The sequence below is a fragment of the Caenorhabditis remanei genome, chromosome II (assembly GCF_010183535.1).
Source record: "Caenorhabditis remanei strain PX506 chromosome II, whole genome shotgun sequence".
Taxonomy (NCBI): Eukaryota; Metazoa; Nematoda; class Chromadorea; order Rhabditida; family Rhabditidae; genus Caenorhabditis; species Caenorhabditis remanei.
In genome coordinates, this window is record NC_071329.1 from 5,322,000 (window position 1) to 5,343,980 (window position 21,981).

The 21,981-nt window shown below is 39.0% G+C and overlaps 8 protein-coding genes across 8 annotated transcripts; 4 read left to right on the forward strand and 4 right to left on the reverse strand.

Annotated features, from left to right (window-relative positions):
- Positions 1 to 908: 908 nt before the first annotated feature.
- On the forward strand, positions 909 to 2,650 carry GCK72_004658 (uncharacterized protein; the record flags this gene model as incomplete). Its single annotated transcript, XM_053724814.1, has 7 exons — positions 909 to 1,014; positions 1,062 to 1,273; positions 1,319 to 1,411; positions 1,459 to 1,561; positions 1,607 to 1,698; positions 2,185 to 2,373; positions 2,564 to 2,650. The coding sequence occupies 7 exons, from the start codon at positions 909 to 911 to the stop codon at positions 2,648 to 2,650; spliced, it is 882 nt and encodes a 293-aa protein (XP_053589008.1).
- An 860-nt stretch (positions 2,651 to 3,510) lies between these two features.
- On the reverse strand, positions 3,511 to 3,814 carry GCK72_004659 (uncharacterized protein; the record flags this gene model as incomplete). The annotated part of the gene is made up of 2 exons (XM_053724815.1): positions 3,511 to 3,751; positions 3,801 to 3,814. 2 exons carry the CDS (start codon positions 3,812 to 3,814, stop codon positions 3,511 to 3,513), a joined length of 255 nt encoding a protein of 84 aa, XP_053589009.1.
- A 951-nt stretch (positions 3,815 to 4,765) lies between these two features.
- On the forward strand, positions 4,766 to 5,067 carry GCK72_004660 (uncharacterized protein; the record flags this gene model as incomplete). The annotated part of the gene is made up of 2 exons (XM_053724816.1): positions 4,766 to 4,779; positions 4,830 to 5,067. The coding sequence occupies 2 exons, from the start codon at positions 4,766 to 4,768 to the stop codon at positions 5,065 to 5,067; spliced, it is 252 nt and encodes an 83-aa protein (XP_053589010.1).
- Positions 5,068 to 5,321: 254 nt separating this feature from the next.
- GCK72_004661 (uncharacterized protein) lies at positions 5,322 to 7,966 on the reverse strand (the record flags this gene model as incomplete). The annotated part of the gene is made up of 5 exons (XM_053724817.1): positions 5,322 to 5,449; positions 5,497 to 5,636; positions 5,688 to 5,850; positions 6,288 to 6,348; positions 7,865 to 7,966. 5 exons carry the CDS (start codon positions 7,964 to 7,966, stop codon positions 5,322 to 5,324), a joined length of 594 nt encoding a protein of 197 aa, XP_053589011.1.
- Positions 7,967 to 8,531: 565 nt separating this feature from the next.
- On the reverse strand, positions 8,532 to 8,836 carry GCK72_004662 (uncharacterized protein; the record flags this gene model as incomplete). The annotated part of the gene is made up of 2 exons (XM_003104288.2): positions 8,532 to 8,772; positions 8,823 to 8,836. 2 exons carry the CDS (start codon positions 8,834 to 8,836, stop codon positions 8,532 to 8,534), a joined length of 255 nt encoding a protein of 84 aa, XP_003104336.2.
- Positions 8,837 to 9,207: 371 nt separating this feature from the next.
- GCK72_004663 (uncharacterized protein) lies at positions 9,208 to 9,513 on the forward strand (the record flags this gene model as incomplete). Its single annotated transcript, XM_003104260.2, has 2 exons — positions 9,208 to 9,221; positions 9,270 to 9,513. The coding sequence occupies 2 exons, from the start codon at positions 9,208 to 9,210 to the stop codon at positions 9,511 to 9,513; spliced, it is 258 nt and encodes an 85-aa protein (XP_003104308.2).
- Positions 9,514 to 11,105: 1,592 nt separating this feature from the next.
- Positions 11,106 to 11,419, reverse strand: GCK72_004664 (uncharacterized protein; the record flags this gene model as incomplete). Its single annotated transcript, XM_003104220.2, has 2 exons — positions 11,106 to 11,282; positions 11,336 to 11,419. The coding sequence occupies 2 exons, from the start codon at positions 11,417 to 11,419 to the stop codon at positions 11,106 to 11,108; spliced, it is 261 nt and encodes an 86-aa protein (XP_003104268.2).
- Positions 11,420 to 19,900: 8,481 nt separating this feature from the next.
- Positions 19,901 to 21,536, forward strand: GCK72_004665 (uncharacterized protein; the record flags this gene model as incomplete). Its single annotated transcript, XM_053724818.1, has 3 exons — positions 19,901 to 19,939; positions 20,008 to 20,298; positions 20,709 to 21,536. The coding sequence occupies 3 exons, from the start codon at positions 19,901 to 19,903 to the stop codon at positions 21,534 to 21,536; spliced, it is 1,158 nt and encodes a 385-aa protein (XP_053589012.1).
- Positions 21,537 to 21,981: the final 445 nt, after the last annotated feature.

A 21,981-nucleotide genomic window follows, 5' to 3' on the forward strand; every position in this document is an offset into this window, starting at 1 on the left:
GATTAGCAACTAGGGGGGAGTACGCAGTTTTCGAAAGTAATTAATCAGATTAGTGGCAGTGTTGTTGGGAATTCCGACTTCCGACTTCCGACTTCCGGGTTTTTTTTCACTTCCAACTTCCGACTTCCGACTTCCGACTTCCGACTTCCGACTTCCGGATAAGGAATTTTACTTCCGACTTCTGTCATTACATAACGGTGAAATTTCCGAAAAGTAAATTTCGCAGAAATACATGGAAAAATGGTCTAAAAGGACAGAAAATAGGCTTTTCTTCAGCCAAAAACTAATTTTCCACTGATTTTCGCGAATTTTATGAACTTTTTCTAGCAGCTTTTGAATCTTTGCGAAAAAATCTAATACCGACTTCCGACTTCCGACTTCCGGGTGTTTTTTTTACTTCCGACTTCCGACTTCCGACTTCCGGGTGTTTTTTTTACTTCCGACTTCCGACTTCCGACTTCCGGATAAGAAATTTTACTTCCGAATTTCGACTTCCGACTTCCTGATAAGAAAAATCACTTCCAACTTCCGACTTCCGACTTCCGGATAAGAAAATTTTCACTTCCCAACATCTCTGATTAGTGGGTGTTTTCACAATCGGTTTCGAAACGTCCTGGACCTTCTGAAACCAGATATTTTGAAGCCGCTAGATTTTGACACTAGACAAGAAGCTGTTATCTTTCAAATAAGATTAAAAATATCTCGATTATGATTTCAGTTCCAAAATGACTGATTTCGAAACGTCTTGGTTATAAACTGTCTTCATTCAATCATATAAAAGAAATGCAAATTTTCCCCTATTGAATTCCCGTGACACCAAAACCTAGCAAACCAATTCCATTCATTTCCTCACAGATTTCCATTTATTCCCAAAATCGGCAAAGATTACCGATTCAATAAAGTTGCGGATGTATCGATTACTTCTATACAATGTCATCTACATCATCATCATCGTGTCATCAATGACCACCAATTGTTTGCATATGTTGAAAAAGAAGAAGAAGAAAGGAAGTGGTGAGTCTTTTTATTGTAGATCAAAAAATTATTGCATGATGTTCCAGACAACAGTAACACACCACCTAAACCACCAATCACCTACGAGACTGATCCAGACGCATTAGAAATTGAGAGAAAACTGAAAATCGCTGAAAATCGAGAGCGTATGAAGAAGAAGCGTGAGAAGCAGCAGAGAAAGAAGGAGGAGCCATCAGTACCGATTCCCGTGAGATCAGTGAAACCCGAGAAACCAGAAAAACCCAAAGAAAAAGTGCTGGTGAGGACATCCGGACCGACAGACAACAAGAAAAATTATTTTCAGCTTCCCGAGGACAAAACTCAGTCAACCACAACTACAACCACGACGGATTCTGGAACGATAGCTTCACAGGAAAAGAGTGAAGCGAAAATGAGTGTAAGCTGGATAGGCAGACACACAGACCGACATAAAAAGATTTCTAGAAAACCCAACCGAACGACGACGAAAAACCGACAACAAATAGCAGAGGTAGTAGTGATGAGGAGCTGGGAGATGTCAAGTTGATAGGAGTGGATTCGAATGCAGGTAAAGCTTAAATATAAGAAACATTTAATGAGGGATAAGTTATAGAGAAGAAAAACCAACTCGTGAACAAAAAGGCACAGGAGGAAGCTCGCCGGAAGCTGCAAGTGGATTTGACAAAGGTTACAGAGAAATCTGAGGTACGGTAGTTGCGTCACGTTTTAAGGAGTTTCGGCTTTATCTGAGTTTAACGTAACAGCAGGAACACATAGTCTAAAGTAGATCTCAGACGACTCATGTCGTCTCATAGAACCGAGCATTTTTACCAATAAATCACGTATGAAACCGTGCCACTTTCTGATAATTTCTAGCTTTGATTTTTTGACTTCACTGTGCTTTGGTACGCTAAGTTATCATTGGTAAGCATACATGATCCATCTGGTACGATATGTTCTCGCTGGTACGCTGAACTCAGATACAGCTGTACAGGCGGCCCGTAGGGAGATACCGCCCAAAAAACAATGCCTACTAGAGCCCATCTTCCCGGCTCATGAGTGTCAGCTGTTTGCCAAGCTATAACTCTCTACGACCCAAAAACGAAGTTTTACTAAAAAAACACGTTTTACTCTTGATGTCTATAAACAGCTCCGAAACCCCGCTTACTGAACAGCCCTTCTCTTTTCCAGTCCTCCCGACTAGGCCCCGCTGATGACACTCTACGAAACATCTCCTCTATCCACGCCGAGTCTGCGCAATCCCTTGTCATACGAAAGAAGAAAAAAGAACAACAAAAGCAGAAGGATGCAGTGAAAACTGTAGGGGATACTAATACAGTGTCCACAGAATCACAAATGATTATGGAGGCGGAGGTTGTGGTGAGTCTGATGGGCGGAGCTTAGCTATATTAGCACGACACGCTTCTTACAACCGCGCTCTACCGTAAACGAAGAAAAACGTGTGCGAAATTGAGAGACTCAGAGAAAAATATACATTTATCAAGGGCATTTTGGTGGAGCGCAATTGTAAGAACCACGCCGAGTTGGTATCAGTTTTGAGAATTTTTAGGAGCCGAAATCGAATCCGATGTATATCAAAGAGTTTACACAGAAGGTTTTGGGAGGATCTGCGGAGCCGAGTGGAAGTATTGGTTAATTGTGGGAATGAATATGAAAATGAAACATTTAAATTGGCAAAAAAATTGTTTATTTTTTTATCTTATCTTTTAAATTTACACAAGTTATCGTAGTTTCTTTTGTAAGAGGCGTCCACTAACTACTAAACACTAGTAAAACCACCGTAACACGCTCAGTTTTGGTACAAATTTTATGAAATTTGTATACAGTAAAAACTGTATTAGAGCGGCATGTCTCTCTATTTTTCGAACAGGTTTTTGTTGTCGTTCTACTAGAGACTGTCGTTTTATTATTCGAACGAAGTTCTAAAAGTCAGTCAGGTTCGATTTATGCGAATAAAAGTGAAATCAAAAGAAAAAACGTGAAAAATTAATGAAAAAACCAACGAAAATACCCGAAAACAGGGTGTCGGTCTATTAGAGGCTGTCAGTCTATTAGACGATGTCGTTCTACTAGACGCTGTCGCTCTATTTTTCGAAGCTTAATTTTGCTGTCGCTCTATTAGAGGCTGTCGTTCTATTAAAGGTGTCGCTCTAATACAGTTTTTACGGTATTTGCATATTTTTGGAATAGTGCGCTCTATATATTTTAGCTCAGCTTCCCATACAATGATATGTATGAGTTGATGCGGAGAAAATACAAATAAAATACCTTACGATACGTTTTTTTGACTCAAGCATAAAATGGCACACTTTTTTCGCTAAACCTGTCAAATAGCTTATAGAGGCCTAAAGGTGAATACCGGTCATTCCTGTTATAATTTGGGAGCGGAGCCTGAAATTCAAAGAAAAATGTATCAAACACGAACTGGCAAGAAAATTGTTTATTTTTCGTTATTATCTTTCAAATTTACACAAATTTAATCGCATTCGATGTTCTTCAATCCCTCTTCTGATTGTTGTTCAAAAGAGTGGATGGCGGTGGGACTGGAGCAGCATCTCCTCCCTTATTCTTATTGGATCCCCATGCCCAAACAGATGGATAAGCAGCAGCAGTAAGATATGGAGAATATACAGATGGATAGGCATATGCATAGGTTGCAGCTGAATAGGCTGGAACAACCACTTGTTGAGTAGATAATCCAATCATCACGAATGAGATAAGGAGGATGGAGGTGATGCTGAAAGTATTTGAAATTAGAAAAGAAACATTCAAAAATTCTGACTTACCACTTAGCGAACATGTTGAAATGAATGACTTGAAGATACTTCTCACCTCGACTTCCCTCCCTTTTATACGTGAGCAGAAGTCAGAGAAACTGGACTAGTTTACTGTAGTAGTAGTGGTGGTGGTAGTATTTGCTTGGGGTGGGGGATCGCAAGTTGCAAGGTCTAGAGACAGAGAAAAAAGTAAGGCGGGGAAGAGTATGAGTAAATAATGAGAGGTTAAATTTAGTTCGGTTGTGTGAGAAGGCATCGGATTACGGATACTGAAAAATTATCTTTGTTATATTTATGATGCCTCGATCCAATACGGGAGAGAGCTGTTCATGATCATGGTACAACCTGAATTAGAATTGCGCGATGCAAAGCCGTTTGTACCTAGACCAGCCGATTCTGATTCTCTAACTAGTGCCAATTTTTGAATGGTTGAATACTGATTCAGCTATTTTCCGTGCCAGAGCTAAAACCTCTACTAGAGGTGTCCCCAGCAAAGTCTATTTAACGCAGTATATCTTTTTTCTCACAGCAGATATCAAAAAGTTGTCAACAAACAAAATATTGCTGAATACTTGTAACATTTTTCTTCAGTTGAAAAAATTTGATACCTCTCAAGACAGTTGAGATAATTGTGGGACACCTCTATTAGAGGTTTTACGGTGTGCCCAAATGAGCAACCACCATGTTTATCTCCCTCCCCCTCCTTCCTCCCTTCTAACAATGTTTGCACTGTCTTCCAGAGATCACCACTGTAGTAGATCAAAAAAGAACGAGCACACTTATTTGCACCCGAACACTTTTTACTCCCCGCCGATCACAAAAGAAACTTTTCACGGCTTTTCCATTTACTACTTGAATAAATATGACTAGTTATTCTAATGGTTTTTTGGTGTTCTGTCTTGGTGTGTCTTGAGAGTATAAAACTACGGAATTGTCGAGCAGAGAAGTATTCGACTAGTCGATTCTTCTGAAATATGTTCTCTAAGTGGTAAGAATTTTCCAGATCTTTGACAGTTCTAGAATTTAAAATACTTTCAGCATCACCTCCATCCTCCTCCTTATCTCATTGATTGGATTATCTACTCAACAAGTGGTTGTTCCAGCCTATTCAGCTGCAGCCTATGCATATGCCTATCCATCTGTATATTCTCCATATCTTACTGCTGCTGCTTATCCATCTGTTTGGGCATGGGGATCCAATAAGAATAAGGGAGGAGATGATGCTCCAGTCCCACCACCATCCACTCTTTTGAACAACAATCAGAAGAGGGCTTGAAGGATACTGTACTATGGACTACAACAACTTTGTGTAAATTTGAAATCAATTGAAAACGAAAAATAAACAATTTTCTTGCCAATTCGACTGTTTTTCCATCTGTTCGGGCATTGGGATCTGGGATCAAATAAGTATCAGAAAACTGTTTTTTTAAACCAGCTACTCTTCTTAGCAATTGACTTCTCAAAAACAAATTTATCGGATTCCGTGTTTATTTCCTTTTTCTCAAAACAGCAACAAGATAATAAAAAAATCTAAAAATAAATTAAAGCATTCGGTGCATACTCCACAACCATCTGATCCTTCCCGCAAAACATTCTGTAGATAATCATTCGCGACAAAAAGAAAACCACATTCAGCATGTCGATTTTCCATTTTCTCGCTGTAACATTTCCGTTTACTTTTCTGTCATTTCTCCTAAATCCCTACAATTTCTTTGTTGAATTGTCTTTTTTAAAAACATCTCCAAAGATGCAGGTCGAAACGTATACTCTGTTGCAAAAAGAATTACAAACGTGAGATAGACCATTAGCATACAAAGGATAGATCTTCTGATTTTAGAATTTGTTCTGGAAAAATTATAAATTTAGAATTGCGATAAAGCGCCTTTGCCTACTCACAATCCAAGTACCACAGCCAATTCCCTGTCTTCCTCAGAAACAAGTCCTTCTCCTCTTCCAATTTTTGTCAGTCTGCATAATGTGAGCAGAGCAAAGATGACGGAGAGAAGCAGTGATGCTTCAGGAATCAAACGAGAAAACCAGTAGAAAAGGAATTGGTGAACTGAAATAAGTTTTGAATAGCATTTGGTAAGTGGAAAAGGAAAAAGCGTACTCCAGCTCATAATATTGAGTTTGAAGCGAGTTACGCGCCGGCCCGTTTCGGCCCGTTTCGGCCCGGTTGGCCATTGCATCCGTTGAGACTCATACTTGCAGACCGGGCCGAATGTCCGTGACCTACTACGGACCGGATGGCTATTCGTAAATGTGCCCCGGGCCGCGCTAGAATAGCTTTTTAGGCCATTTTCGCGTTTTTTGGCACTTTTCCCGGCCCGCGGCCCGTGGCACATTAACCAATAGCCATCCGGCCAGTAGTAGGTCACGGAGAACTCGACGAGATCTACAGTTTGGTATATTTATCTGACCATAATATTAAGTTTGAAGCGAGTTACGGGCCGGCCCGTGCCGGCCCGGTTTGCATGTATGGGAAAAAGAACTTACATGGCCGTTCATACGGCCTCGGATAGATATGAGTCTCACAGAACCGGTTCCAAGGGAATACCTGAAAAGCAAATATGGGATTTAGTTATCGCATGGCTCTGGCCTCTATTCGCTGAGTATCAGCTTCCGCGCTTCTCTAAAAAAATCATAATCAACACACCTCCAACTTCCAAGTATAGATCATCGTTGCTCCAATAAAAAATAGTATCGTAATCACCGTCAGCCGCAATTTATACTTCCCCACAGTAAATATTTTCCAAGTTTCACGTGTTCTTGAAGTACATGTCCATAGAAATCTTTCAACGACAATATAGAAAATAAGAATATGCATGAAGAGACAGTCGAAATAGTTCATAGTTCTAGTTTGGAAATGAAGGAATACATGGATTTCAGCAAGAATCTGGAAGAGAAAATGAATTTGTTGATCTGTTACGTACAGTACTAGCTGCATTCTCAGAGTTGTCTAGAGTACATAGTTCCAAAGTAGAGCGTGATTTTTGACAATTTCTTTGTAAGAACTTTTCCTAGCGAACTGGTGGTACTCGCTTTTGGAACTCGGGGAAATAGAACTGTTACAAAATAGAACTGTGAGAAAATGGAACTGTAAAATATAGAACTGCTACCATTTGGAACTCGGTAAAATGGAACTCGATGAAATGGAACTGCTACAAAATGGAACTGAACAAAATGGAAGTGCTACAAAATGGAACTGCTACAAAATGGAACTCTACCACTGGTTTTGAAAATGCTTATTGGGCTTATCAAATATAATTTTAAAAAGTTTTTTGTTGATTATTAAATAGACAAAGACAATCTCTTCATGATGTAAGTGTTTTTAAACCTTAAAAGTCGACTTTTCCCCACAAAAATTGGTTCTAATTCTTCTAAAAAGTCATGAATGCAAACGCGCTCCATTCGAACAAGAGTTCCATTTTGTAGCAGTTCCATTTTACCCATTTCCATTTCATCGAGTTCCATTTTACCGAGTTCCAAATTGTAGCAGTTCAATATTAGACAGTTCCATTTTCTCACAGTTCTATTTCGTAACAGTTCTATTTCCCCGAGTTCCTAAAGCGAGTACCACCAGCGAATTATGCATCAAAAGGGAACCCAACTTTTCAAATGTATCCCGGAATTCTGGTTTAATCAATGTTATCAAGGCACACTTAAAAATTTGGTGATATCTTTTCCATTTACTAAATCATACTTGCGAAAATTCTACACACTATTTTTTCTTAAAATTTTCAACATTTCTACAAAAATGTTCAGATCTCTTTTAGATCACCGAAGTGTGTTAAACATGATTCAATATTTGACTTTATTGCTAAAATTCAACATTTTTTAAACGCAAGTACCACAACCTTTATAACCAATAATGTACCTGAATTAAAAACTTACATCACTCCGAAGAAACATCGCACAACTTGCCAAAAAGTGTGTCGAGAAACAAATAAAACATAGTCCCATGTCACAGGAAGCCAGGTTCAAGATGAATACCGACTTTTTGAGGTCTCCAAAAAATTGACGGAAGAGCACCTGCAAATTTAATTTTAATGCATTTTTTTACAACGACTCACAAAATGCATGTAAACTCCTGCAAGGCAAAGGGCTTCGAGTGATAAATTCCAAAAGTTGAAATGTATCTCGGGACATTTGATATAAGTTTCCGTCCAGTTCATTTGTTTCTGGAAAAAAGACGAAGAGACAAAAAAGTTCAAAGACTTAAGAATCGAAGGAAGAGGGAAAAAGAAGAACGAAAAAAAAAAAAAACGAGATTACCAATTGGTGGAAGACGCAAAAAAACGAGGGACAAAAGTTTGATGGGTTCCAATTTCATAGAACTTAGAAAAATTCTTGGGTTGCCATCTCAAAAAAAAATTGCGAATTTCTGAGTCATTCAGCGGTCATTTCTTCTTCATCTTCTTCTCTCTAAACACCAATTGGCTCAATTTTTTATATATTTTTTTTCGTTCGATGTGCCTATCTCTCTTCATCTTCCACTTGGATGTAATACGTAGTATAGACTCAAAACACAAAACTTAGAACTTCGTCGTTTTGTGTTCAGAGATTGAATTTTAAAAATGATTCTTTTTCATGAACTAATTGTATATCTGAGAGTTTACACAGAAAGTTTTGGGAGGATCCGCGGAATATAAAAATGAAACGTTTGAATTGGCAAGAAAATTGTTTATTTTTTGTTGTTATATTTCGAATTTACACAAAATTAATCGTTGGCGATGTTCTTCAAGCACTTTTCTGATTGTTGTTCAAAAGAGTGGATGGTGAGGGGACTGGAGCAGCATCTCCTCCCTTATTCTTATTGGATCCCCATGCCCAAACAGATGGATAAGCAGCAGCAGTAAGATATGGAGAATATACAGATGGATAGGCATATGCATAGGGTGCAGCTGAATAGGCTGGAACAACCACTTGTTGAGTAGATAATCCAAACATCAGGAAGGAGATAAGGAGGATGGAGGTGATGCTGAAAGTATTTGAAATTCTAGAACTGTCAAAGATATGGAAAATTCTTACCACTTGGAGAACATATTTCAGAAGAATCGACTAGTCGAATACTTCTCTGCTCGACAATTCTGTACTTTTATACTCTCAAGACACACCAAGACAGAACATCAAAAAACCATTAGAATAACTAGTCATAAGTTATAGTTGGCACATGCACTACTTCTTCCCTTTTTTCATGCTTAATAGTAAGAATAGGTAGCAAATATTGACGTTCGGTTTGTGTGGTTTTTTGTGCAGCCGTCTAGGTGTTAGTGGGTACGAGCAAATAAAACCAATGATCAATTGTGTTACAAATTGTTTAGTGTGCTAAACCAGACTGGAGGAGTGTAAGGTATAAAAGGTTAGGAAGTTGAGGTGAGAAGTATCTTCAAGTCGAAATTTCATTCATTTCAACATGTTCGCTAAATGGTAAGTCAGAATTTCCCAATTTTCCTTTCTAACTTTATATATTTCCAGCATCACCTCCATCCTCCTTATCTCCTTCCTGATGATTGGATTATCTACTCAACAAGTGGTTGTTCCAACCTATTCAGCTGCAGCCTATGCATATGCCTATCCATCTGTATATTCTCCATATCTTACTGCTGCTGCTGCTTATCCATCTGTTTGGGCATGGGGATCCAATAAGAATAAGGGAGGAGATGCTGCTCCAGTCCCACCACAATCCACTCTTTTGAACAACAATCAGAAAAGTGCTTGAAGAACATCGCCAACGATTAAATTTGTGTAAATTTGAAAGATAAGAACGAAAAATAAACAATTTTCTTGCCAATTTGAACTGTGTTTTATACATTTTAAGCCCCGCCCCTAAATTGACCGGTACAAACTTTTTCTGGTTTTTTTAACCTTTATAAGCTATTTGAAGTGTATATGTCCCTCACACTTCTGTTTGAGGAGGAGGGCCCGAAAAACCGAATTCAGAGTTTCAGATTAAGGTGTCAGTTTTTTTTTGGTGTCCGGATTATTTTTTCATCAATTTAAACTGTGCAGTGTTGCGGACTCAAAAAAAATTTCAACTTTAAACCCCGCTCCCTGTTTAAGACCAGACTGCCAAGATTTAGATTAGATATTTGCATTGTCTCTACTATTTTGAAATCACCCTCATATTAAAGCCCGTTTCTTGCTGATTTCCAAAATATAAATTTCATGAAATTTGGACCAAAACTGACCGAGTTACGGTGGTTTTAGTGGACGCCTCTCACAAAACAAATAGACGTGAAAAAGAAGAGAGATGACCTCTCCACGCGTGGACGTCTCCTCTCCTCTTCTCTCATGGCAAACATTCATATACGCTCTTCGTTTTTGCAAAACCACCGGGCGTCGTGGCGGGCGTCTGTGAGTCAGCTTCTTGACGGTAGACAAGTGTGGATGGAGTGAAGGGAGGAGTCCTGTGGGTGTTGTCGGCAACGGCGACCGAGCGTCCGCGCCAAGCGCTGCGTCGCCAGGGGTCACTCGTCGGAAGACGGCCGGTCCCGGGTGCATAAGGAGTGGTGGATGGCTCAGGGCCGAAAGGCAGCAGGCAAAAGCCACCGCGCGGTGCAGTGGCCGGATAGCGCTTGCGAGTTGTCACTCTCCCACAGCCTCTCTGATACCTTCAGACCGCTTGTCATCTTTTGCCATTTTTCGAGATATAAATGGGCTTTGATTTTGCTGAAAATTCGTGCATACATACTTTCGGACATGAAGAATCCGTTTCTGTGATGAAAACTAGCAAAATGTGAAAATTAAGTGAGTTATGAATGAGCCCGCAAACTTCGAAAAGGTTTCAAAGGTTATCTCTTTTGAAGTTTTCCACACATGTTTTTTTTCAATTCGGTCCTATTTCGTCCAGGGCGGGCAGCGAACATTCCGACATCGGTCATGCTGATTTTTTCAGTTTGCTGACAATTTAATGCTATTTTTAATGACACTGTTTTTTCCCAGAAAAATCGTGGAAATAAGACGAAAAATGAAAAAAAAAAGATAGAAAACTGTGTCAAAAATGTCAGTAAACTGGAAAAATCAACATGATGGAAATCGGAATTCTAGAAACAAGATTATCACATTTCAAACTCACATTCTGAAAATCTTTGATAGCAAATTCCAATCAAATATAGATACAATTTTCGGAGCCCAACAAATCAAGCCCAACAAATTCTAGATCAACCATTTTCGTGTACTACATCTTTTTTTGAGCATTCTGGTTTATTCAGGAGAATTATAAATTATGTTGTAAGGTCAATTAAGATCACAAGAAAACAAGATAAATTCAAAATTAAGCACGAAAAAAAAGCACAGAAAAAAATTTTCAACTTATGTGCCCGTATCTCCATCTTCGACTCTCGCATCCCTCACCATCCTATCGATCTTCTCCATCAATAATCCTGCTTCAGCGATATCGTTACGAGCATCCATCGCAATGTCATAGATGTGGATGTAGTGCTCCAGCCGGAAGTCCAAGTCATGAAGAAGGCGATATCCGAGTCTGGCCTGAAAACTATTTAGTCGTTCTATAATACACAGTCTCATGAATATAAACTCACATAATCAAGATTCTCTTCGGTCACAAGAAGTTTCAAGAATTGAAAAAGAATGCCATGCCGTCGTTGAGTTTCGATATCCGCCATGTTGCCAATGAGAGAAATTTAAATTCTTCAGCATAGCTTCTGGCTGACTTAAAAGTACAATCATGACAATGAATTTGGGAGGGGCAGAGAGTGCATGTTCTGACAAAAGTACATTGTGATTTCACACTTATTCAAAAGTCCAAACATGACAATTATTCGATTTTGCAATTGTCTAGACGGCTCTAATTTTTTGAAATTAAAAGTGGATGACGTGGTTCATGAAAAGGTCGAAGAAACAGAAAAGACTAATTCAACAAAACAAAACGTGGATAGAAATTCAAAGAAAAAAAAACATATATATGAAAAAGAAGAGAAAATCTGGAGTTCCCTAAACGACGCATGTCCCGACATTATTGATTGCGAAAAGACGAGTGAAGCAATCATTTGATTATTTTGAGTTCTGAAAATTATTTATATACTATTTTTCAATTCGTTCAGAAAACGCGTTCCGCGGAAATCCCCGAGAGAGCATTTTCTCGAATCCGCCCTAATCACTTACTTTGAATTGTCATTTTGGTAGAATCCAAATTAATATTTTCTTCTTGAGAATCGAGCAAACCAAGAATATCAAAAGTTAAGACTCATATCTTCTCCACTTACAGCCAATGGCTTATTAACCTGAAATAGTGATATAAATTGTGGAAGGATGAAAGGGAGAACTCACTTGATTTGAATGGAATAAATGGGGGATGGAAATGAATTTCTTTAGGGAGGAGAAAAGGAAGTGGAAAAAAATAAGGCATTCCAGAACATTCTATTGAATTCGGTTCACGGGGTAAGAGGGTTTCACGGGAGGTCATGCCAGAAGTGGTGAGAAATAAGAAAAAAAGAGCTTCGGGACGTTTCGAAACCGGGAAAGTTGACAACTGTGTCATTTTGAAATCAGACGTTTCGAATCCATGACATTTTAAAACCGGACGTTTCGAAATCAAGACATTTTGAAACTGAACGTGTAGAAAATCTTTGAAAAATTCCTCATTCTTTACGTTTAGTTTCGAAATTTCACGGTTTTGAAATGCTTCGGTTCCCCCAGACTTGTCACGGGCCGTCCCGGCCCGCTCGGCCCGTTTTGAAATATGATTTGAAAATTTTTGTTTTTTTTTTTTTGAAAAAATATAGTTTTCGACTAAAACTTTAAAATTGAATCAAAATGTGAATATGTATGATAATTTACGCATTTTTATTATATTTTTCCGAAAAATTTCAAAAAATTTCGGTAAAAAATTGGGCGCCCACTTTTGAATCCGGGCCGTGAGAAAGTTCGGTCCGGCCCAGGCCGATTTATAACAAGTCTGTGGTTCACAAACCTAGAAACGTCCCGGAGCCAAAAATATTGAAACACTGTGTATAGTGTCTCAAAACTCTTCGAAAATAGATTCAAAACTTTAGTTTAACTTTAGTTTTACCCTAGAAAACCAACCGTAATCAAAGTGAGATCCGTATTTTGTATGAATTTCTTGCCTCGTGATTTGACTTTTCAATTTTTAGTTGGAAAAATGAAAAAAAGTAAGTATAATGTGATTAGTAACAAGAATTGGGGGAAGAAAAACAACACTCTGGTTTTTAATTAGTTCGTTTTGTTACTTGATTTCCCGGAAACTGGAGCCACCGAAACACTGATGGGACCACCGAAATGATTTTTCACTAGTAATTTGCGAACTTCCGTATTGAAATAAAGGGTTAGCACACCGGGAACCATATGAATAGTTAGCCAGAAGAAAGTGCCCAGAAAGAATAATGGAATTCTATTGGAAGTGAATAAAGGGACAATGTAGAATGCTGGGATACTGATGATTAGATACAGCGCCTGACCGAATGACTGAAATTTTTAGATAGATTAGATTTCTGGTACCGGACAAAAAGGTATCAACTTTGGCCGTTTTCAGTGGAAAATGACCAATTTTGAGAGGGTGCCATAGGAATTCTGAATGTCACACCATGAACATTTTTATTGGATCATACAGATTAAGGGTAGAACTTTATTTTTGTAGTTGACAACTTTTTTGTACGGACACTCCCTAGAAAGTTACATATCGACAAAGTAATTTCTCCCTCAAATTGACCAATTTCAGTGCAAAATAGTGCGATTTTTGAGCTGTCTTCTTAAAATGGCCATAACTCTCTGGGGAGCGTCCGTACGAAAAAGTTGTCAACTACAAAAATAGAGCTCTACGTTCAATCTATATGATTCATTAAAAATGTTTATGATGTGACTATCAGAATTACTATGGTACACTCTCAAAGTTATTCATTTTCCACTGAAACCAGCCAAAGTTGATACCTTTTTGTCCGGTACTGTATATTCGGAAGTATGATGGTAAATCAACATTCTTCGAACGGATTCGGAATCTTTTACTGTGAAAACAATAAAATTTTAGCAAGAAAAGTGCGGCAGGGAATTGTGGGCGGAGCTTAGACGCTCGTAAAACTGCAACGTTTTCAACGAGCGGAAATGAACTACAAGAAAAAATCGTGTGTTAATTGATTAAACATGCAAAATATACAATTATGTGTTCAAAATACACTTTTCTTGTCAAAACTTTGCTGTTTTCACAGTAGTTTTCCAACCATAGTTATCATTCTGGATTACTGTACACTATACCTGTTTCAAAAAGTCAATCTCCTTCTTCTGAATCTTTGTCACCCCCTGAGCACTTCTAATTCTTCTCACTTTCCCGATAGTTATCCCATCCACTACCACATTAAATACACAGATTCCCATTAGTTTTCCTGTATCCAGATACCACAAAAAGTCCTGACAAAGTTGCGTGTAGTGAAAGCCGAATAACTCTTCGATGTATAAGAGGCGGCAGGGTACTGAAAATAAGGGATAGAGTTTAGGAGAAATGAAGGGAAGGGGATAGAGTACAGATTTGGTAGAATGTTATTATCTGAGCAAACGCAATGGAAAATGATATCAGGATCACGATGATCGTGTAGTTGCAACTGAAATTTCGTATTTCGGTATTCAGATTGGTGGAGTCAAGTCAACTCACGTGCACAATGTTTTGTAGACCAGAGGCGAAAATACCGCACAGAATCTATTGACAGTTATCACCACCGAAGTTTGTGCAGATACATTATGAAATAATAACAGTAAAAATCCAACATGTTGGGACCTGTCGTCCTTCATAAATGTTATATCACTGAAAATCTTTGACATTTCTTGAAAACTTGAAAAACTGGCTCCGGGACATTTCGCCACTAGACGCTTCGCCACCGATTTTCGGAAAACTTCTAAAGCTTTATGGGGAGGAAAACATATCACCTTAATCATCATAGTCAACGCATGCAAGTGATATGTTTTTCTCCCCATAAAGATTTGGAAGTTTTCCGAAATTCGGTGACGAAGCGTCTAGTGGCGAAATGTCCCGGAGCCAAAAAACTGACTTACAAAACCATTAGCGGAGTTACGTAAATTAAATTAACAAGGCAGATTAAGCCATCAAAGATCGCCTCATGTCCAGTAAGTATTGAGAAAGAGTGATTCGAGGCGCCGTTTGTCAAAATAACGAAACCTATCAAACCATTACAGACAGTGCCGATAATGGAGACCTGAAAGTTTTAAGCTTAAGATACGGTAGCTACAGTAACCACACGAGAACTCACCGGAAAAAGAGTCAAACCTAACCATTGAGAAAGTAACATTGTTCCAGAGAGAAATGGCTCGGCTGGAGAAGGAAGAAATGTGGAAAAACAACAAAGGCGCGTAATTGAAAAAAAATTTTGAAGTGTGGGAATTTATTAAAATTGTGTCGCGTATTCCTAGACAGAAATCTAATTTGAAAACAAAACGAGTTATTCCTAGATGTTTTGTACTTTTTAATCAAAAACTTCCTTATCTCCATATTAAAATAAAGAGTGAGCACATTGGTAGCAGAGTTGTCCGGAATCCGGATTCCGGAAATTACGGATTCCGAAATTCCGGGTTTTTTTGGTATTCCGGTTCCGGTTCCGGATTCCGGAAAATGAAAATGAAAATTTTCATTCCGGTTCCGAATTCCGGATTCCGGAAAATGTAAAGGTTGTTTTAGTTTCCTTTTTTTCCGGAATCCAGAAGTTGAAACTTATAATTTTTTGAGTTTAAAAGACAACCATAGTACTTTTTCCGGTTTTAATCTTAAGAAGTAGTTTTAAACTTTATATATCATTAAAAACACTCGAATAAAAGACTTGCAAATTTATCGAATCATTTCGGAATCTGGATTCCGAAATTCCGGAATTCCGGGTTTTTTCGGCATTCCGATTCCGGATTCCGGATTTCGAAAATTTGATTCCGTTTCCGGATTCCGTATTCCGGAAAATGTAAAATCTCATTACGGATTCCGGAAACTGAAAAATGGCATTCCGTACAACTCTGCTCATTACACAGATGCTCAATGCTGTCGATGGAAATCCAGAAAACAAGGAATACAACAACACCGGAAAGATTCTGAACATGTTGGAATGAGAAAGTCAGATTGGACAAGAAACTGATGAATTTTTTTTTTCGGAACAGGTTGAAATAAATTATGCATTTAAAATCTTTCTTTTTATTCGGAATTTTTGTTATGTGTGATTCAATAAAATTCTATAAGCCTGTATACTCTTTTTATCTTTTTCAAAATTTAGATCCCCCTAATGTTATTAATGGAATGCTTGAGTTCCACAAGTCTTCTCGACCCAATCACTCGTTTGTTTAATCTGCACACAGATCGATCAAAATCCTTTCATCAAGATAACTAAAGTGAAAAACATAATCTGTTTTTACGATCTACAATAGGATATGCAATTCGGGAAGATGGCCTAGTTTTGTGTTCAACATCGTAGTCTTATTCCACCATCGAATCGAACCATTTGTTTTAACTCGATTGTAATAGAGATGAAACAAACGAGCTGATGGGGGAAAGAAATTTTTTTGGACAGAGGAAAGTTGTAACATGTCGGAAGTTTTATGGAACTGAACAAGTATGATAAATACATTTTTACTCCAGTTTATTTCATGTTTTAGTTAATGTTTTAGTTAATGATTTGACAAAAGCAGACTAGCATCACATTTCATGATTTTAGCATCAGTTTTTTACAAAAACAAATCGAGGTCACTTAACTTTTCATTCAAATTTTAAAACTGTTCCAGGGTCTATATTTGTCATTACTCTCATCCTTTGAGAGGTGCGCTCTGAGAGATGCAATGCGGAGTGTGGGCCCACGTAAAACAGAAATAGCATATTTCCAAATTGTCTGGTTTTGAAACATCCCGGAGCCAAAAAATATGGAAATAGTGCCTGACAGAGAGATATAAAGAATGTGACGATTGGGAACCAAGACGTTTTAAAACTGGAACATGTTGGTTTTAAACAAGACTTGTTTCCTATTGTCTATGTTATAACAATTTCACCGCAGTATATCTGACAAATCGTGTCGACACCAAAACTTCCAGATTTCAAAGATTTTCAGAGACGAAAAATGTGTTGCATGTGTCAATGATATATCTGATTTTTACAATTGCTTTCCTGCAGTCTGGGGGCAAAATGAGATGGGAGATTGTCTTCTGGCCATGGGCGTCACGCCTCCTCAGAAGAGCGCGCACCACTTTTTTGGGTTTAAGGCCTGTGCACTCCTAGAGTTTTCCCAGGACCCTAGGCGTAGTGTATATGACCCTAAAAAGTGGTGCGCGCTCTTCTCAGGAGGCGTGACGCAGAGGAGGCAGATGCGTATCCACTTGATGTAAGCGATAGAGGATCTCCCATCTCATTCTGCCTTCCCAGACTGCCTACTGTATGGCTGGTCACCCCTCTTCCTGCTGATTTTCTTTGAATCCTAATTTCACCCTGCCTTTTCCCTGATTTCCGTCTCCTACTGCTAGTGATTGTGATGGATTGCCAAATAGATTTCAAACATCCGAACGTAAGTTTCAGTTTTTGTTATTTATCATGAAGTCTCAATTTTTAGATTTTCAAATTTAACGACCTTTTAGAAAACAGTTTGAAAATTTATTTAATCCTAAATGTTTTCAAAAAATTGAATGTTCCAGAAAAAATGAACCCAACTCCAATGAGTAAAATCGAGCGACAAGGATTTGGTCATGGACTATTGAAAAACAAATTGCCAAAGATCTCCTGCATTTTGAGGGACGCTATGGATTCTCGGAAGAAAAGGGACGTAAGATTTTCAATCTCATCAATGCCCACAATGAAGGAATCGTTGTATAAAGTTGTGGAGGCTGTGTTGATGTCGAATTCGGATATACCCTTCGTGAAGAAGCACAAAAAGTCGACCACCAATTCACCTACGTCGAGTTCCAGCACCGTGATATTATCATACACGAAACCCATCATTTTCATGAAGTAATGGATCGGATAAGAGGAACACTGCGACATCCATCACCATGACCCGTCTACCTCGACACGTCTTCTTATTCAGGACGATTAGTGCCTCCAAAAAACAGCTGGAGGACATCCAATGGGAGATTAATAACCTCGGACGAAAGGTTTTGATTTTTGGTAAGGAGGACTCCCTTCTCAGTGAAGAATGCGACAAAGGAAATCTCCAACCTATGTCTCACGGTCCCCAAAACGTGTAAAAGTAGAGGAATTCAACTTCAACTATGATAAATAATCTCGGGAATTACTTACCTATATGCTAGATGTATTTACTTGTCCTCTTACTTCAATTTTCTGCTAAATTTGTTTAAATAAATTTTAGTTGGTGGTACAAAACTGTTACTTTCTTTCAGGTAAAACACAAATTAATGAAAAACGCTTGGTGAAAAATTTTCAAAAAAAAAGAACTCCAACTCCTGAATAATTTAAAGAACTTTAAGGAGAAGGCATTCGTGGATGACCACGATGACCACGAGTGTGGTCTGTCCCATGTGGCTCCAACTCCTGTCCCTAATTAATTCAAAAAAAAAGAGAGCCATATGTTTAATCACATATTGTCTGTGGGCGTGTACAATTTACTGTCATCAATTTGATTTCTCATTGAGATAAGTGATAGGTGTCAGCGTTTGAGATAGAGAATAACAAAAAGAACACATGCCGACTCATCACATTCATAGTTAATTAATCTTTTGTGTGCACACCTGTCGACACGACCTCAATTGGCATATTCATGTACCAATTAGTGCATTAACGGTTCTCTGGGAAAAATATTCAACATTTCCTACTCGTTACCTAAGAGTTGTCAAATTGAAATTCTCCACCAAGAAACCGAAGTCAACCCTCTGATGAAGATAATTATGGTTGGGGAAGTCAATAACATATACAGTAACCCAATTTTGATACCACTTACCCATTTTCGAGTCTCCCTTTGCGTGATTGGTATCTCTCCTCTTCGGTGTTACATATCGTCAGTGTAATTTCTCCCTCAAATCGACTCTTTTCAGTGCAAAATAGTGCGATTTTTGAGCTGTCTTCTTAAAATGGCCATAACTCTCTAGGGAGTGTCCGTACAAAAAAGTTGTCAACTACAAAAATGGAGCTCTACTTTTGATCTATAAGATTCATTAAAAATGTACTTGATGGGACAATCAGTGTTACCATGACACACTCTCAAAGTTGGCCGATTTCAACTGGAAAAACCACAACTTAATATACTTATGAGCGGTACTGTATATCGTCAGATTACGCAGCGTTCTTAAAGTAATGATGACGTTACAAATGTGAAAATGAATGTACCCATTCAGACTGACTATGGAAGGTCCCAAAATAGAAATAACGCTGAGATAAGAGTAGTGTGAATGGCATATTTATGAGTATCCCAAATGAGATCTATGCTTTACTGTGATACTTGCGGAATTCAGTTGAAAATGAGATACTTTGAACACATGCCACAACGTTACTGATTCTCTCATAAACTCGACTGTAGATTATGTTTGTAGATCAAGTCTAGAACTCCATTTTTGGAGTTGAATACTTTTTTCTACGGTCTTTTTTTAGAGAGTTATAGTCATTTTAAGGGGACAGTTCAAAAATCACTCTTTTTTGCACTGAAATGGGACTTTGTTGATATGTAACTAGCTAGGGACCGCCCGTACAAAAAAGTTGTCAACTACAACAATAGAGTTCTAGACTTGATCTACAAACATAATCTAAAATTGAGTTCATGGGACAATCATGAACCCTGTTACACGTTCTCAAAGTTGCTCATTTTCACCTGAAGTGACCCAGATATTGTAAATCTCATATGGGATAACCATAAATCTGTCATTCCCACTACTCTTATCGCAGTGTCTTTTCTATCTTGGGACCTCCCACAGTCAGTGGGAATGCGTATATGACATATATGTGAAGATCGGGAGCAATGTTTCTTGCGTCGCGGTCGCGTCACGGCTAACTGAAGGGGGGGATCTCTCACCAATAGTCAGTCAACTCTCATTTTCCACTTCCCGTTTGGTGACCATTTTCTTCTCTCTCTCTCTCTTGAAATTCCTGCGTTATCTGTCTAGATTCTTACTGTACTGGTTTTTAGATTTCATTCTTCTTTGCTCACAAAGCAACAATGAACACCACCGAGATGCAGTATCAATTGCTCGCTCAAGTTGTGCAAACCGGCAATAATCAATTGGTGAGTGGCCTGGAAATTTCCTGACTAAATTTCTCTTCCAGATCACCCGGCACATCAACCAGCTCCCTCGCCACCACTCATCTACCGTACACCTTTTCGACAGCTGCAACTTGCCATACCTCATCAAGAAGTACTGTAAGCACAACCGTGCTGCCAACCGTCTTCTGAAGACTCATCACGCTATCAAAGGGATTCAGATGGAAGAGGAGAAGCCGAAGATGTTGGAGACGTTCCGAGATGGATTCAAGGAAATGTTTAATGGAGAGGAGGAGCTTCCAGGGAATGCCGTCGAGTTGCTCATGCACTTTGTGAGATCCGAGGATAAGGATTATGTGAGTTTGGCTGTTAGGATTACTGTAATCATAATACTTGTAAACCGGGCCGACACGGCCCGGTGCGTAACTCGCGTCAAACTCAATATTATGGGCTGAAAAATATACCAAAATGTAGATCTCGACGAGTTCTATGTCCGTGACCTCCCACGGCCGGATTGCTATTCGTTAATATGCCGCGGGCCGGGCTGGAAAGGCTTGTTTGTCCATTTTCGCGTTTTTTGACACTTTTTCCGGCCCACGGCACATTAACGAACAGCCATCCGGCCCGTAGTAAGTCACGGACATAGAACTCGTCGAGATCTGCATTTTGGTATATTTTTGAGCTCATAAAACTCAGTTTGAAGCGAGTTACGCGCCGTCCCGTTTTGGCCCGGTTTGCAAGTATGGTAATCATCCTTTCTTTCCAGACCTCCCTCGCCTTCGGACTTCTGGCGGATAGCCGTGTCAACTTCACAGACCTAGTCGAGATGATTGATGACGTCATTGAAAAAGTGGGTACCTGTCCGGAAGCAGATAGACTGGCGGAGAAGATTCGCGTGATGGGGAGAAACAGAGAAGTGGTCGATGAGGATATGGAGATGGATTTTGACGGAGAAGAAGACGAAATTGAGGAAGACGACGACGCTGATGCATCGTTTCTCTCCACGGATTCAGGAATCAATGAGTTTGAAGTCGAAGATCTTGCTCAAGAGATTCTGATTCACATCCTGATGATGTCGTTGCTGGATAAGAATGAGCAGCTCATCTGCGACTCGATTGATTTCATTTTCAAGACGTCCGAATCAGAATTCTCCTTGGATTTATATCAGAAGTATGAAATCACGAGACTCCTCTTGGCATATGGTACGACGGATTACGATGAGGCTGAGGATTTGGATGAGATTTTGATGGATGACATTCTGGAAGCAGTGGAGATCAAAATGAAGCCAAGGAAGCTGGAAGCGTTCCGGATGTTTGTCAAGAGTCTAGAAGCATCTGGAGAGGATTCGCTGTCAGATGACACTTTGGAGATTCTCATGCATTTTGCGAGAACTGATAGCGAGGTAGATACTATAGATACAGTAGTCAAGTTGCTTCTCGACAAGGATGTCACCACTATCCAATACCGTAACTTTATGATCGAGATGTTTCTTATGGAGTACCCGGAGCCAACAGTAGACATGGAGATACTGATTCAAAAGATTCGGGAGATGGAGGAGGCAGACGATAGGGTTTTCTTGTCATTTGTTATCTAATAATCTTTTTAATAAACTTTTTTTTACTTTTAGAATTCTTCTGTTTTAAGTTTTTCCCTTCCCTTTACTACTGTTGGATCATCGGTGTTTGCTTCCTACAATTTAGGCTCCGCCCCCAAAAAAACATATCTGGGTACAGTAACCTGGAAAGCGATTTGAGAGCGCTTTGAATTTTTTCAAAATGCTCATTATACTGTAGAAGGCGTTTGCAGACATGAATTTTGTAAATTTAAGATTTTGGCCCCGCCCCCAAAACAGTGAAAGCAGTTTTTAGTTTCAAGTAATTTTCATGTTTTCCGATGCTAGGCTCCGCCCCCAAAACAGCAATGTTTCTCGAATCCTGTTTTCGAGGCGGAGTTTAAATTTCTAACTTCTAAGGCCTTTTGCAGTAATAAGATTTCAAGAAATTCAAAAATCCCGTTTGCCAGCCGCGACGCGACCGCAA